Below are 18,093 nucleotides of genomic sequence, written 5' to 3'. Positions count from 1 at the left end.
CCTTAACAAGTGCAGTCTCAGTGCTGTAAAATGGTTTGAAACCGGATTGGTGGGTTTCAAAGATACTGTGTGAATTAAATAATGAGGTCAGCCGCTGGCCTTCTCTAGTATCTTAAAGGAAGCGGAGGTTTGAGATCAGTTGTTTTTTTAGTTCATCTGGATCAAGTTTTTTTTAACCAGGAGTTCTTTGAGCAGCTTTGTGGGCATAGGGTCAAGTTGGCAGGTGGTAGGCTTGGAGTGCAGCCATGTCATCAGAAGTCAGGGGTGTTAAACAATCCAGAATTATTTTTCGACTTCAGACCAATGCCTGCTTCTCACTTAAAACATTGTTTTATGTTTTTAATACTCTTTATGTATACTTATATTCCCCATGTACCTTTGTATTGATTTATTATTGTTAATAAAAATGAATACAATTAGGTGCGCTTTGGGTGGGTGGGTAATACCCAGGCGAAGGAGATGGGACTGTATGGAAGGGAGTTTAGTCCAACAGTAGTTATTCCTGTAAATCCACCATGGCTACTCCCGCCTCCAGTAGTTGATCTAGAAGTGTTAGAGAGACTACAGAAAGATAGGGAGGGTGTTGATCCATCTGATTTATTTAAGAGGTCTGGAAACTGTGAATCAGGATTTTGTGGCCATTTACACAGATGGTTCAAAAGATCCAAGGACAGGACGTACTGGGTCAGCATTTGTAGTGCAGTAATGTGGGGTGGAAGTCAGGAAACGTATTACAGATCATCTGGCTGTATATACGGCGGAGCTGATGGCCATACTGTTGGCCTTGCAGTGGGTGGAGGAAGTTAAGCCAGACAGAGTAGTTATTTGCTCTGATTCATGTGCAGTGTTAATGAGTCTCCAGTCCTTTAGCTCACGTAGCAGACAAGACCTGCTTTATGAGGTGCTACAAACCCGTGGCAGGATTAAACAGATGGGTATTCAGATGAGATTTACTTTGGTCCCAGCCCTTGTGGGGGTGGAGGGGAACAGGTTAAACAAGCACTTAGTAGTGGGGATGTTGATGTTGAAGTTTCAATGAGCAGGGCAGAGGCAAACAGACTGATATATACAGTGATGGTGCAGAGATGGCAGGAGCAGTGGAATAGAGATAATAAGGGAAGGCATTTATTTCAAGTACAGAGGAAAGTCGGGGAGGGGAGGACGGCAGGAAGGGACAGAAGAGAGGAGGCTATTTTTACAAGATTAAGGGTGGGACACAGCCAGTTGAATAAGACATTAAATGTGATAGGAAAGTATCCAACAGGAAAGTGTGATTATTGTCAGGAAATAGAGACTGTGGCGCATGTATTGCTACAGTTTAGGCAGTATCAGAGGGAAAGAGAGGATGATATCTAGTATGAGTGAGAAGGGGATACAGGAAATTAGTTTAAATATTATATTGAGTAGAACGTCATTAGAAATAGTCTCAAATATTTTGTTATCTTTTTTAAGAGCAATGGGGCTGGCAGGTAGGATTTAGTTTCTCCCTGTCTCTGGCCCACACTCCAGTACAGTAGGTGGTGGTAATGCACCATAACGTTGGATGCCAACCGCCGACAAACCCCACTGAAGAAGAAGAAGAAATACAATTAGGTGGACATGTCACTTTAAGAACGTCGGTGAACACGTGTGCAGCGCTCTTCACTTGGAGAAAAAAAAAGTTTGACATACATTTCTGAAATTACCAAGGAAGTCATCCATGTTTTACCTGCCAACAATCGTCTAAAGAGAAAGTACTGCATACTGTCCGATAAATTAACTTGGACAGTGATACGATGGACGGGATAGCCCAGGTAACGACAGCGTCTGAAAAAGTGTTTATGTTCGCTAAATAAAATGTTCAACCCGCTTCTATTGCGCAAAAGTATTGCGTGGTGGTCTATTTGTGTGTTGGTTGCATGCCTATCATCTAATGACAACTTTGTCTACTTAGTTAGTTAATAAAAAACATTGTTTACCTTTGTTCCCTGAATATCAAAAGAAAATTCAGACTTCAGGATTTACTCTGGACCTGGGACCCTTGAAAGAGCCCTTGGCATTTATTAGAGTGCTCGAATGGGTAAGTTTGTTAATGTTTTTCTAGCTATTTATTATTAAGCTATCATGTAGCCCAGTATGTACTCTTACGGACCTTAACTTGACCATTCCTCCTTAAGGTACACGGACCTTTATATGTTATTTTCAGAGGTAGACTGGCTCTGGCAGCCAAAACAGCCAGATACTCCATCTAAAGGTGACTCGATTCTCGATTGCTAAACGGTTCTAGGAACATAAAGCCCTCTACTTTCATATCACATCAAAAATAATTTCACAAATGCGAAATGCACACTTACTGTACACTATTTTAACCGGTTTTATCACAGTTGCAGCTGACAGTATTTTTCAGTGACATGTTTCTGGCGGCCTTCTTCCATTACACTGAGTATGCTAAATAGCTAATCGGGTCATTCCTACAACGTGGTGCCTTTTTTTGTCCCCAGGAAATATCACTTATTATTTAGTGTAAAATGTGGACAATTAGCACAAGTGGTCCCTCTGTCTTCGTCTGTCTTCTGTAAAGACGCGCTGTAACATGGAGACATGGCCGTGTGGGAACACTAAACTCTAACCCTGTAAAGGTGTGTATCAATTGAACTTTATTTATTTTTTATAATTTCATGCTGATATAAACGATATGGTCCTTATGCTTCCAAAACCGTACGGCAAAGCGATATGTTAATGTTCAGACCGAGTGTTCCGCTCTTAACAAAACTCCCCCGTACAGAAGACGCCTTCGTTCAACAACCCTTATGTGTCATGGAATTGAGTCATGATCAAGGGCTAGCGATCATCTGGCCTATCATGGGGAGAACCTCAATGACTTGAAATGAATGTTTTTATTTTGTATAAATATGCAGGGCTTGGTCTATGTAGAGGTAGTCGGATTAATTAGGCTGTAATACACAATTCATTGGTATATACAGCCTGAAAATATGACTGCAAAATCGTGTAAGATGTTCCTTACAATTCAGAATGTTGAAAACAATTACATGTGAATTTACTCTACCGGTTGACTGTGGTGTTGGTCCAGATGGTCGAAATTTGAGACAAAATATCCACAGCAAAGTGTTGTTTACCCAACTTTTTAGAGTGCAGGTACTGAAGTTCAATTTTCTTTCACCTGGCACATGCTTAAAACCATGTAAACACCTGCTGACTTCAGTTAGTATCACTGAGGTATGGTTAGTATCCATGCATTGTGTGCATGTACTTCCGTCTTGTGCACATGCCTTCGGTCATGAGCAAACATATATGTGTGCAAGCGATGCATGCATACTAACTTAAATCAGCAGGTATTTACATGGTCCAGGTTATCGAAAAAGTTGGGCAAACAATACTTTCCTGTCAATATTTTTTTTCTCAAATTGAGGACAAACTGCACAGACAACCGGTAGAGTAAGTTCAAATGTAATTAAATTCATCATTCTGGCTTGTAAGGAACATCTACACGACTTTGCAGTCATTAGTTTCAGACTGTGTATGTATTACAGCCTGATTTAATCAGACTAATGCATAGGGTGCCTTTTTTTTTTTTTTTTACCGTGTCACCAGCCACCCTGCATAGCAGCAGAATGGGTTTCAAATGGATTGAAACTAGCTGGTGTTGTGACGTACTGCAGGCCCATAGTTGGTGATCTCACTGTGACCTCCTCCTGTTATTCATCATGTAACAATTTGGAAGTCCCGACCTCGACTATACCGTAACAACTTCATTGTTGCAAACTAAATATGAAAGATGGTAGCAATCTGTTCATTTACAAGATGCAACAAATGTATATTTTTGCAAAGAATGTTGACTGCCTGTGACACCAAAACAATAGAAGACGGACTCAGAACTCGTCTGGAGATCCTTTAGATCTCGCTGAAATGTGATATTTTACCAGTATATTATTATTATTATTATTATTATTAGACAATATTCACCACACTATACTATGGCCTCTGTAGAGTATCAATACAACAAGGCTCTACACAGCCATCTGTGAGGTGGCGTCTCTTGACAAGTGCATCCTGTATCGCATGTATAAAAGGAGTGTTTTACTCAGGCTAATAAAACAACTTCTCTCTACGGCGTAAGACCATCATGACGGTACTACATTTACATTTCAGTCATTTAGCAGACGCTCTTATCCAGAGCGACTTACAGTTAGTGAGTGCATACATTTTTCATACTACTACTACTACTAGTCGATTGCTCTACTGTGTTTTTTTGTTTCTATAGTCAAGTGATAATCACTTCCTGTGAGGAAGGATGCCCTTCTGTAGAGGAAATCGTGTGTGAGCGGGAGAGGAAGCCCGTCAGTCATCCACGGTGACTCGCTGGGCATGATCCAGTCATAGTTGTCTTACTCCACTTTCTACTGTCGGTAGTTTTTATCTGATCCGTTACCAGACCGGTCAACTCCCGTCACTTCAGACTGCTATGAACCTGTAAAGCAAACTGCCGTTTAGTTAGCACAGGGTGCCATAGTCATGTTCTAATCTGCACTGTTTGGACTGAATGTCATTTCAGAAAGAGTTATATGTCCAGTTATGCACTGCTTCTTTCATTTGATCGTGTCCTGTCCCGTGTAGCTCAGTTGGTACAGCATGGCGTTTTGCAACGCCAGGGTTGTGGGTTCGATTCCCACGGGGGGGCCAGTATGAAAAAAAATAAAAAAAAAATGTATGCACTCACTAACTGTAAGTCGCTCTGGATAAGAGCGTCTGCTAAATGACTAAAATCTAAAATCTGTCCTTATTTGGCTTTGTCTGTCTGCAGGTCTTCTCCATATTTGCCTTCGCTACGACGTCGGGCTATGCCGGCTCTACGAGCATCAATGTGCAGTGCCAGGGTAACGGCAGCCAAGAAATCACTGCTGCCTTTAACTACCCGTTCAGGTAAGCAGAACAGGAGTAAACAGATTCATCGTATGGGTGTGTGATGTTTCTGTTCAAAGTGGCTTGTTATTATAATTGGGTCGTGTTCAGCGGGACACACTGAAGCGAAATGTTTTGCGACAAAAAAAAACGAACATCTGTATTTTTACGGGACAAGCTCAGCCGAGTACCTCCCCGTTTTCACTCCGTTACAAAACATTTCCCAAATGTCTACCTACTGAACATGACCCTATACTACATGTCTCTACACCCAAAAACGAATGTGTTCTTATTGGCCCATTTCTGGTAGTACCTCCCTGTTTCACTTAGTTTTCTCCTTACTGAACACCACCCTCTCTCTACACATCTGTTCCCCCACAGGCTGATGGCCCATCCATACAGCGTCCCCTCCTGTAAGAACGACTCCAGTACCATCCAGCTCTATCTGACCGGCGACCACTCCTCCTCAGCTGAGTTCTACGTCTGTGTTGGGGTGTTTGCCTTCCTCTACAGTGCCGCCAGCCTGGTGATCTACCTTGGCTACCAACACGTCTACAGGCAGACCAGCCGTGGCCCCATTGTGGTGAGTTATCTGGGAATTGTTTCGTCCGTGCTCTTTGTAGTGGTGAATGGAAGGTGTAGATGTTAGTCTACAGAATGACTTGGAACACTAAAGAGTTTGAGCGTTGGCACGAAATAGCTATAGACACTTGACAACTGCGTGAGATGGGCACTTAACGAGAGAAAGGGATCTTAACAGTGGTCTGTAAATGAAGAACTGGAACTGGGGAGGGTGAAGGGTGTGTTCATCTGGAGGTGGGTGGGTGGGTGGGGGGTGGACCTATGGAACTGGGGGTGGCAATCCAAGAAATTGTCATTGAACATTTTGGTTGCTTGTGGACCAACAGATCTGGGTGAAGTACATTGTCAGATATTTGAGGTGCACTTGATTTAGTTTTCCTGGTACAATGGATTAGTCCCAAAAGTGCAAACTCCAAGCTGAATCAAGCAAACATCAAATACTTTCAAATCTTTGACGTTTTCTATTTAACCCACAACTGCTTCACTAATTCAAGTTTCACACAATCGGATGCAAAACAATGCAAATTAAAAGCCTGATAACTAATTATTTGGATTTGGTGGTAGTGGGATGCAGGAATACGCTGTTGTGAAGAAGTCAGGTTGTTATATGGACTGTTTACATACTGTTTGTAGGCGGGTTTGTCTGATTTTAAGTTCCAACATTCGTCTTCAACCTGCATTTATATACTTTATTTACCATGTCTCCTATCCTTCCAACAGGACCTGCTGGTGACCGGAGCCTTCACCTTCCTGTGGTTGGTGTCCTCCTCTGCCTGGGGTAAAGGCCTGACTGACGTGAAGTGGGCCACCAGCCCCTCTAACCTGGTAGGCTTAATCTCCACCTGCAAGGACGTCAGCAACAAGTGCACACCAGGAGCAGTGCCTCACATGGGGCGACTCAACTCCTCTGTGGTAGGCTACTACATGTAGAGTTATTAATATTGGTTACTTACTGTGCCCTCCTGAATTATTGGCACCCTAGGTAAATATGAACAAAAGGCTGTGAAAAAATGTAATTGTTGTTTATCAGCTTGATCTTACACTTAAAATATCATATTAATCTAAACTTTAATTGAGTAAAACAAATTCTAAAATGTTTTTTGTCGTTAAGAAATAATAAATAATTATGTTATGTTTGATGAGGTGGGAGAAAACATAGAAAGGGATTTGAGACCATTCCTCCGTACAGAAACTCTCCAGATCCTTCAGTCCTTGGTCCTGGCTTGTGGACTCTCCTCTTCATCCCACAGGTTTAGGTCAGAGCACTGGGATGGTCTTTGCAAAAGCTTGATTCTATGGTCAGTGAAACATTTTCGTGGCAGAGGCAGACAAGTTTTGGCCTAAAATCTCCTGGTACTTGGAGTCCATAATGCCATGTATCCTAACAAGTTTCCCAGGGCCTTTGGAAGTAAAACAGCCCCACAACATCACAGATCCACCACCATACTTCACAGATCCACCACCACACTTCACAGATCCACCACCACGCTTCACAGATCCACCACCACGCTTCACAGATCCACCACCACGCTTCACAGATCCACCACCACGCTTCACAGATCCACCACCACGCTTCACAGATCCACCACCACACTTCACAGATCCACCACCACACTTCACAGATCCACCACCACACTTCACAGATCCACCACCACACTTCACAAATCCACCACCACACTTCACAGATCCACCACCACACTTCACAGATCCACCACCACACTTCACAGATCCACCACCACATTTCACAGTGGGGATTAGGTTATTTTCTGCATGACCATATGGCTGTTTGTACTCCAAACCCACCTCTGGTGTTTGTTGCCAAAAAAAGCTCTCTTTTTATCTCCTCACACCATAGAACCTGGTTCCAGTCAAAGTTCCAATGACATTTAGCAAACTCCAGGCGTTTACGTTTGTGGTTTGGTGACAGCAGAGGCTTTCTTCTGGCAACACTTCCAAATAACTTGCTGGCATGGAGATGGCGTCTAATTGTAGTTTTGGAGACTCGGTGACCCCAAGATGTAACCAACTTCTGCAATTCTCCAACTGTGATCCTTGGAGACATTTTTGCCACTTGAACCATCCTTTTCACTGTGCGTGAGGGCAAAATACACTTGCATCCTCTTCCAGGCAGGTTAATCACAGCTCCAGTTGTTTTACATTTCTTAATTATTGCTTTAATAGTGGAGATGGGTATTTTCAGGCGTGTAGCTATCTTTTTTTATAGCTATTGCCTCATTTGTGAAGGTTAACAACCTTTTGTCTCATTTCATTTGTGTGTTCTCTGGCCTTTCCCATATTGATGGATGACTAAGGGAGTTTAGCCTGTGTCACCTCATATTTATACCGCAGTGAAACAGGAAGTCATGGATGACCACTTAAGAGTTCCCAAAGACTCAGATGAACTTTTTTTAAAAAGTAAAATCTTAATTGGAATATACATCAATTTAGATTTTGTTCATAATAATTTCTAGGGGTTCCAATAATTGTGACGCATATTTTTGAATAAAATAATTATTTATTGATGACGATTCATATGATATTTTGAGGGTAAGATTAAGCTTTTAATACAGCGCCTTTTGTTCATATTTACCAATAATTCAGGAGAGGGCTGTATTATCTGTACACTGAGGGGGAAAAAGTATTTGATTTCCTGCTGATTTTGGACGTTTGCCCACTGACAAAGACATGATCAGTCTATAATTTTAATGGTAGGTTTATTTGAACAGTGAGAGACAGAATAACAACAAAAAAATCCAGAAAAACGCATGTCAAAAATGTTGTAAATTGATTTGCATTTTAATGAGGTAAATAAGTATTTGACCCCTCTGCAAAACACGACTTAGTACTTGGTGGCAAATCCCTTGTTGGCAATCACAGAGGTCAGACGTTTCTTGTAGTTGGCCACCAGGTTTGCACACATCTCAGGAGGGATTTTGTCCCACTCCTCTTTGCAGATCTTCTCCAAGTCATTAAGGTTTCGAGGCTGACGTTTGGCAACTCGAACCTTCAGCTCCCTCCACAGATTTTCTATGGGATTAAGGTCTGGAGACTGGCTAGGCCACTCCAGGACCTTAATGTGCTTCTTCTTGAGTCACTCCTTTGTTGCCTTGGCCGGGTGTTTTGGGTCATTGTCATGCTGGAATACCCATCCACGACCCATTTTCAATGCCCTGGCTGAGGGAAGGAGGTTCTCACCCAAGATTTGACGGTACATGGCCCCGTCCATCGTCCCTTTGATGAGGTGAAGTTGTCCTGTCCCCTTAGCAGAAAAACACCCCCAAAGCATAATGTTTCCACCTCCATGTTTGACGGTGGGGATCGTGTTCTTGGGGTCATAGGCAGCATTCCTCCTCCTAACACGGGGAGTTGAGTTGATGCCAAAGAGCTCGATTTTGGTCTCATCTGACCACAACACTTTCACCCAGTTCTCCTCTGAATCATTCAGATGTTCTTTGGCAAACTTCTAACGGCCCTGTATATGTGCTTTCTTGAGCAGGGGGACCTTGCGGGTGCTGCAGGATTTCAGTCCTTCACGGCATAGTGTGTTACCAATTGTTTTCTTGGTGACTATGGTCCCAGCTGCCTTGAGATCATTGACAAGATCCTCCCGTGTAGTTCTGGGCTGATTCCTCACCGTTCTCATGATCATTGCAACTCCATGAGGTGAGATCTTGCATGGAGCCCCAGGCCGAGGGAGATTGACAGTTCTTTTGTGTTTCTTCCATCACACCAACTGTTGTCACCTTCTCACCAAGCTGCTTGGCGATGGTCTTGTAGCCCATTCCAGCCTTGTGTAGGTCTACAATCTTGTCCCTGACATCCTTGGAGAGCTCTTTGGTCTTGGCCATGGTGGAGAGTTTGGAATCTGATTGATTGCTTCTGCAGACAGGTGTCTTTTATACAGGTAACGAGCTGAGATTAGGAGCAATCCCTTTAAGAGTGTGCTCCTAATCTCAGCTCGTTACCTGTATAAAAGACACCTGGGAGCCAGATATCTTTCTGATTGAGACGGGGTAAAATACTTATTTCCCTCATTAAAATGCAAATCAATTTACAACATTTTTGACATGCGTTTTTCTGGATTTTTTTGTTGTTATTCTGTCTCTCACTGTTCAAATAAACCTACCATTAAAATTATAGATGGATCATTTCTTTGCCAGTGGGCAAACGTACAAAATCAGCAGGGGATCAAATACTTTTTCCCCTCTCTGTACATGTGTGGAATCTGGGAAATCATCCTGGGAACTCTGCTCAAAAACAAGTTTTACATGTCAACCTGAGTTTTTGCTTGAGAACTGAGTCGTCGCCCCCCCCCCCTCAATTACAGCCCTGGCTGCAGAATTCCATCCATGTCTCTTCCATATACCGTCAATTTAATTTTATGAAGAAATTGTAATGTGGAGCCATTACCATTTGATGCATGCCATTGAGAAATGTGACACTTCCTTACTAAGAAACATGTTTTTTGTCCTGACTAAAATATGTGTTTTTTTGTGGCAGATCTTTGGATTTCTCAACCTGATATTGTGGGGTGGTAACTGCTGGTTCATCTTTAAGGAGACGCCCTTCCACAAGTCAGCCAACCCCCCTGGTGACGCCGAGGAGGGGTCAGGGGTCAGGCCTTCCTAACTGGACACCCTGCTGTCAACGGCTGCGTTCCAGACTGCATGCGAAGCAGTCGCACAAATTAACCAATCTTGGGGGCGCTACTAGAAATGTCTTCTAGTAGCTTTATTAAGTTGGAAACAGTTTCTTTCATGAATTGCCAACATTGACAGCTTCACGTTTATTATTCAGAAGTGTTCGAGGTGGTGCGTTTTGAAGATGTCTAAACGGGTACAAAACTGAATCCAGCAAATATGCCATAAATATAAGTCATAGCTAGTTTTGTTTCAGAACTACTTTTGTTTCATGCAGTCAACTGTTTTTAGTTTAACAGTACATCTTAACACAATGCAACGATCAAATGCGTCCCTCAGTTTATTCAGAAAGAGTCGAGACGTGTGAATTTATTTTGTTGATCGGAAACCAGTGTTTTTCGTCTCACACTGTTACTTTGTGGATAGTTTAGTGTTTTTGTTGTATAAAAAAAAAAAAAAAGCTGTTATTCTCTCACACTCTGCTTGTTATTTGCCAGTTAAAATAGTCACTCTATTTTAAATGGTCACAGACATTACAAGTGATGCCAAAAGCCAGGGATCATCAACTATTGTAGATTCAGCTGAAGGCCATTATATATTATTTTGTGGATGGTCGGGGGACCGGAAAACATTTAATTACAAATTATTTATTGACTGCAAGAAGCCCAATTTAGATATCATATTTGACTGAAACATAATTTCAAACCTTGCTTACATTTGAATACGATCACATATCTCTCTATTATGCATGGGACTACTTTGGAACAGATTTTCTCAATTAAAATCACTTGGTGCTGATTTGCTGTGTTTTTATGTCAAAAAATTATAAAAAACAGTTGGGGAACCCTGCCATAAGCAACAGTACTTACTTTCATATAAGGTTTGAAATGTTCCTTTTTTCTGTTGTTCGGCATGGTTTGTGATATTGTTTTAATTTAACAACGTTTTGTAAGAAAATAAAGCCATCAAACTCCTGTTTTCACGCCTACCTCACAGTATTCATGACACGTCCCTTTTTCACCTACCATTTCAGTTTTTACCGCTCAATTCTTAACATTTCAGTACCGTTTCAGTTCTTACCAATGCAGTTCTTACCATTTCAGTACTTACCATTTCAGTACCTCTTCAGTTTCAGTTCTTACCTATGCAGTACTTACCATTTCAGTTCTTACCATTTCAGTTCTTACCAATACAGTACTTACCATTTCAGTACCTCTTCAGTTTCAGTTCTTACCAATGCAGTTCTTACCATTTCAGTTCTTACCATTTCAGTACTTACCATTTCAGTACCTCTTCAGTTTCAGTTCTTACCAATACAGTACTTACCATTTCAGTACCTCTTCAGTTTCAGTTCTTACCAATGCAGTTCTTACCATTTCAGTACTTACCATTTCAGTTCTTACCAATACAGTTCTTACCATTTCAGTACCGCTTCAGTTTCAGTTCTTACCAATGCAGTACTTACCATTTCAGTTCTTACCATTTCAGTACCTCTTCAGTTTCAGTTCTTACCAATGCAGTACTTACCATTTCAGTACTTACCATTTCAGTTCTTACCATTTCAGTACTTACCATTTCAGTACCTCTTCAGTTTCAGTTCTTACCAATGCAGTACTTACCATTTCAGTTCTTACCATTTCAGTACTTACCATTTCAGTACCTCTTCAGTTTCAGTTCTTACCAATACAGTTCTTACCATTTCAGTACCTCTTCAGTTATGCAAAAATACTGAAGACTGGTTTAAGTTACTTGTACGTTTTTGTGCCTCTCTTCTACCTCAACATGTGATAAGGCAGAACTTCTTCTAGCTGTCAACTACTTCCTGTTCATGTAGTGCTCCCCATCGGCTTTCAATTCACCTTGTATTTTATGTTTCAAATGATCACCTTCGTTCGATATAAACTCAGCAAAAAAAAGAAACGTCCCTTTTTCAGGACCCTGTCTTTCAAAGATAATTCGTAAAAATCCAAATAACTTCACAGATCTTCATTGTAAAGGGTTTAAACACTTTCCCATGCTTGTTCAATGAACCATAAACAATTAATGAACATGTACCTGTGGAATGGTCGTTAAGACTAACAGCTTACAGACGGTAGGCAATTAAGGTTACAGTTATGAAAACTTAGGACACTAAAGAGGCCTTTCTACTGACTCTGAAAGAAAGGGTCCCTGCTCATCTGCGTGAACGTGCCTTAGGCATGCTGCAAGGAGGCATGAGGACTGCAGATGTGGCCAGGGCAATAAATTGCAATGCCCATACTGAGACACCTAAGACAGCGCTACAGGGAGACGGGACAGACAGCTGATCGTCCTCGCAGTGGTAGACCACGTGTAACAACACCTGCACAGGATCGGTACATCCGAACATCACACATGCGGGACAGGTACAGGATGGCAACAACAACTGCCCGAGTTACACCAGGAACGCACAATCCCTCCATCAGTGCTCAGACTGTCCGCAATAGGCTGAGAGAGGCTGGACTGAGGGCTTGTAGGCAGGTCCTCACCAGACATCACCGGCAACAACGTCGCCTATGGGCACAAACCCACTGTCGCTGGACCAGACATGACTGGCAAAAAGTGCTCTTCACTGACGAGTCGCGGTTTTGTCTCACCAGGGGTGATGGTCGGATTCGCGTTGATCGTCGAAGGAATGAGCGTTACACCGAGGCCTGTACTCTGGAGCGGGATCGATTTGGAGGTGGAGGGTCCGTCATGGTCTGGGGCAGTGTGTCACAGCATCATCGGACTGAGCTTGTTGTCATTGCAGGCAATTTCAACGCTGTGCGTTACAGGGAAGACATCCTCCTCCCTCATGTGGTACCCTTCCTGCAGGCTCATCCTGACATGACCCTACAGCATGACAATGCCACCAGCCATACTGCTCGTTCTGTGCGTGATTTCCTGCAAGACAGGAATGTCAGTGTTCTGCCATGGCCAGCGAAGAGCCCGGATCTCAATACTATTGAGCACGTCTGGGACCTGTTGGATCGGAGGGTGAGGGCTATGGCCATTCCCCCCAGAAATGTCTGGGTACTTGCAGGTGCCTTGGTGGAAGAGTGGGGTAACAATCTCACAGCAAGAACTGGCAAATCTGGTGCAGTCCATGAGGAGGAGATGCACTGTAGTACTTAATGCAGCTGGTGGCCACACCAGATACTGACTGTTACTTTTGATTTTGACCCTCCCTTTGTTCCGGGACACATTATTCAATTTCTGTTAGTCACATGTCTGTGGAACTTGTTCAGTTTATGTCTCAGTTGTTGAATCTTGTTATGTTCATACAAATATTTACACATGTTAAGTTTGCTGAAAATAAACGCAGTTGACAGTGAGAGGACGTTTTATTTTCTTGCTGAGTTTAGTTTTATTTGGAGAGAAACAAGGTCAAATGTTATGTATCATTTTGCAAACAAGGTGGTCTTATAAAATGCTATAAATTATTAAAGGGAAAGAGTTGGTAAAGAATGCCTAGGTAACATGTCTAAATGACTATCACCCCGTTACACTCACACACCTGGCGCCGACGAAGATGGCGGCCTCGCGACTAGCTCTTAGGAAACTTTGCGGTATTTTTTTAAATGTATTATTTTTTACATTATTAGCTCAAAAGTGTTTTGTATCATTACATACAGCCGGGAAAAACTATTGGATATCAGAGCGGCGGTAACTCACCAGCATTACGACCAGGAATACGACTTTCCCAAAGCAGATCCTTTGTTTGCTCTTCCCAGGTGCAATTGAACTGATTCCAGCGGCTGACCCAAAACATCGCCGGCGGAGGAGAGGCACTCGGAGCGGCCTGCTGGTGTGCACACCACCCACCGCTTCCAAGTATATTACTCGCTAATGTTCAGTCTTTGGATAACATGGTCGACGAGCTCAGGGCAAGGATTTCTTTCCAGAGAGACATCAAGGCCTGTAACATACTTTGTTTCACGGAAACATGGCTCTCTGGGGATATTCTGTCGAAATCGGTCCAGCCAGATGGGTTCTCAGTTCATTGCGCAGACAGAAATAAATATCTCTCCGGATAGCAGAAGGCTGGAGGTGTGTGTTTCGTGATTAACGACTCATGGTGTAATTGTAGTAACATACAGGAACTCAAGTCCTTTTGTTCACCCGACCTAGAATACCTCACAATCAAATGCCGACCGTATTATCTCCCAAGAGAATTTTCTTCAGTTATAGTCACGGCCGTGTATATCCCCCCTCAAGCTGATACCACGACGGCCCTCAAAGAACTTCACTGGACTTTATGCAAACTGGAAACCACATATCCTGAGGCTGCATTTATTGTAGCCAGGGATTTTAACAAGGCAAATTTGAGGACTAGGCTCCCGAAGTTCTATCAACATATCGACTGTTGTACTCGGGCTGCTAAAATCCTCGACCATTGCTATTCGAACTTCCGGGGTGGCTACAAGGACCTCCCCCGCCCTCCTTTCGGCAAATCTGCCCACGACTCCATTTTGCTCCTCCCTTCCTATAGGCAGAAACTCAAACAGGAAGTACCCGTGCTAAGGACTATTCAATGCTGGTCTGACCAATCGGAATCCACGCTTCAAGATTGTTTTGATCACGTGGACTGGGATATGTTCCGGGTAGCTTGCGAAAATAATTTAAAAGAATACTGAAACGGTGACTGAGTTTATCAGAAAGTGTATAGGAGATGTAGTGCCCACTGTGACTATTAAAACCTACCCTAACCAGAAACGGTGGATAGATGGCAGCATTTGCGCAAAATTGAAAGCGCGAACCACTGCATTTAACCATGGCAAGGTGACTGGGAATATGGCAGAATACAAACAGTGTAGCTACTCACTCCGCAAGGTAATTAAACTGGCAAGACATCAGTATAGAGACAAAGTGGAGTCGCAATTCAATGGCTCAGACACGAGACGTATTTGGCAGGGTCTACAGACAATCACAGACTACAAAAGGAAAACCAGCCATGTCGCTGACACCGACGTCTCGCTTCCAGACAAGCTAAACACCTTTGTTATGGGTGGAAGATGGCACAATGATGCCATCTGTTGGTAAATGTTAATTACTGCAACTCCAGTGTTTTACCGGTGTACTTGAGATACCCGGATGTATTGCAATATACTGAACAAGACTGGTTACTCGCATCAATGCCTCTGCCTCGTCATTGAACATTCAAACATGGTGTCAGAGTCGGATAACTAACCATGCTTTCAGCAAATTAGAGTCACCTGTTCTGGGTTTTTTTTTTAAGAAAAAAAAGAAGCTTAGTTGAGTAAAACTTCTCCGGAATTGTCCTTAGCTAGATTGAGTTTGCTAGTTAGCTTCAGTGTTGTTAGCACCGTTTAGACATGGCAGCGAACATTTCCCCTCCCGCCGTTATGAAGCTCAGCGGAGATTGGAGCACAAACTGGGATACGTTTAGAGGTGAATGGGAGGACTATGCACTAGCAACGGGACTTCGGGAAAAGGACGATGAGGTAGTGGCTGCCACTTTGAGGACTATAATGGGAGCTGAATGCCGACACGTATACAAACACAGCCTGAACCTAACAGCAGCTCAGCAAGGTAACGCTACAGCTATTCTTGATGCTCTCCAACTTTACTTTAAGCCAGCAAAGAACGTTATCTACGAGCGTTATGTTTTCGTTGTTGCAAACAGGAGGACGGGGAGTCCATTGACAGCTTTGTCACTAAGCTAAGGGAAAAGGCAGCTACATGTGACTATGGTGCTTTAAGAGATGAACTGATCAGAGACAAGATAGTGCTTGGCATAACTGATGAGGGCACCCGCAGACGTTTGCTGAGAGAACGTGACCTGACACTGGTCTTGGCAGTGGAGACATGCCGTGCAGCAGAGCTTACGGATATACAGATAAGGTCCATGGAGCTAGAAAGGCAACATATGGACAATGTCAATGGTACATTCAGGCAGCCAGTAAAGAAATTCCCTTTTGCCACAGCTAATGCTAATACTACAGCCAACTCTGCAGTAGACAACCCCAATGCATGCCGATATTGTGGCATTTCTCATGGACGAGGAAAAGAACACTGCCCAGCCTATGGAAAAATATGCAAATCCTGTGGTACAGCTAATCACTTCGCAAGGGCCTGCATGAAAAGCAAGAGAAAGGAGGGTAAAGTGCACTCCATTGAAATAAACACAGATGAAGGGAACAACAGCACAGAGGATGTATATGCTAGCGAGTGCATAGGGGCAGTAAGGGCAAAAGGAAAAAAATGGTTTGTCACTCTGCTACTTAATAATAAACCACAGCAATGCCAGCTAGATTCAGGGGCCACGTGTAACGTTATGAGCCTTAAAGATAAAAGGAGGCTCGCGCCCAGAGACAAACTCACACAGAGTAGCACCAAGCTGAAACTGTATTCAGGTCAGTTCATGACCTCTTTAGGCCTGTTTGTGACAGAGTGTGTTTTACGTGGCCAGAAACACACTTGAGTTTGAAATAGTTGAGGCTAGTCAACAGCCATTACTGTCAGGTTCTACATGCGAGCGCCTTGGGCTTATTAACTTCACCATCCCAGCTGATCTTGACATTATAGACAAAGTCCAGGCTGGGCCCCTGAGCAAGGAGACACTCCTAAGCAAGTACCATGATGTCTTCAACGCACCGGTCGAGTCAGTTCCCGGCGAAGTCCACTTTGAGTTGGACGCAGCAATCCAGCCTGTCCAGTGTGCACCCCGCAATGTACCAGTGGCCATGAAAGAAGCTACGAAGGCTCAGCTTGACAAATACGAAGCAGATGGCCACATCAAATCCGTCACCGAGCCTACAGACTGGATAAGTAATATGGTTATCGTCAAGAAACCAGACAAGCTACGGATATGCATGGATCCTAAACACCTCAACCGGGCTCTGAGACGTTCACATTACATTATGCCCACGTTGGAGGATGTTCTTTACAAGCTCCCAAAGGCCAGAGTCTTCACGCTCGTGGACGCCAGAGATGCCTTCCTGCAGTGCAAGCTTGACGAGCCCAGCAGCTACATGACCACCTTTTGGACACCCTGGGGCAGGAAGAGGTGGTTGAAGCTCCCGTTTGGTGTCTCCGTGGCTCCAGAGGTGTATCAGCGGAAACAGCACGAGCTGTTGATGGGACTCAGTGGCGTGGAACCCATAGCAGATGACATCCTCGTAGTGGGCTGTGGGGACAGTGATGAGGAGGCAGAATGTGACCATGACGCCAAGCTGCTGGCCCTGATGGTCAGATGCAGACAGGTCAAGCTAAGGCTAAGCATAAAAAAGCTTCAGTTTAAAGTGCAAGAGGTTCGCTTACATGGGCACATCTTGTCCTCCACCGGATTTAAGGCGGATCCAGAAAAAGTGAAGGCTGTCTTGGATATGCCCCACCCATCTGACGTGAAGGCAGTGCAGCGCTTCGTCGGATTCGTCACCTACCTGGCCAAGTTCCTACCGCGGCTCTCTGAAGTGTGTGAACCACTAAGGAGGCTCATGGACAAGGACATCATCTGGCATTGGCTCCCAAAACATGACACAGCGGTGAGGGAAATAAAACAACTGGTCACCCAGACACCTGTACTGCGATACTACGATGTGTCAAAACCTGTCACGATTCAGAGTGACTCAAGCCAGTATGGTCTGGGCTGTTGCCTCATGCAAGAGGGCCAGCCTGTGGCATTCGCCTCTAGGGCACTCACTCCAACAGAGCAGAACTATGCCCAGATAGAGGAGTGCCTCAGCATTGTGTTTGCATGCCAACGCTTCCACCACTACCTGTACGGGCGTAACAATATTACCGCAGAGACAGATCACAAGCCCCTTATTGCTATATTCAGCAAGCCTCTCCTGAATGCCCCGAAACGACTGCAGAGCTACTGGCCCTACAAAACTACAACCTCAAGGTGGTGTATAAGCCAGGGCCAGAGATGTATGTGAGTGACACGCTCAGCAGGGCTACTGCATCAGGCACTCACACACGCTCCATGCATGAACAACACGCAGTG

At 43.7% G+C, this 18,093-nt stretch overlaps 1 protein-coding gene across 1 annotated transcript; it reads left to right on the top strand.

Moving 5' to 3' along the window:
* The first annotated feature begins 1,605 nt into the window (after positions 1-1,605).
* sypl2b (synaptophysin-like 2b) lies at positions 1,606-10,688 on the top strand. Its single transcript, XM_041845325.2, has 6 exons — positions 1,606-1,793; positions 1,982-2,059; positions 4,802-4,920; positions 5,281-5,482; positions 6,202-6,393; positions 9,982-10,688. Exons 1-6 carry the CDS (start codon positions 1,776-1,778, stop codon positions 10,108-10,110), a joined length of 738 nt encoding a protein of 245 aa, XP_041701259.1. The 5' UTR covers positions 1,606-1,775; the 3' UTR covers positions 10,111-10,688.
* Positions 10,689-18,093: the final 7,405 nt, after the last annotated feature.

This window comes from Coregonus clupeaformis, chromosome 24 (genome assembly GCF_020615455.1).
Source record: "Coregonus clupeaformis isolate EN_2021a chromosome 24, ASM2061545v1, whole genome shotgun sequence".
In the NCBI taxonomy this organism is placed as follows: Eukaryota; Metazoa; Chordata; class Actinopteri; order Salmoniformes; family Salmonidae; genus Coregonus; species Coregonus clupeaformis.
Note: the sequence above shows the minus strand (reverse complement) of the source record. Positions and strands in the feature narration are given on the sequence as shown.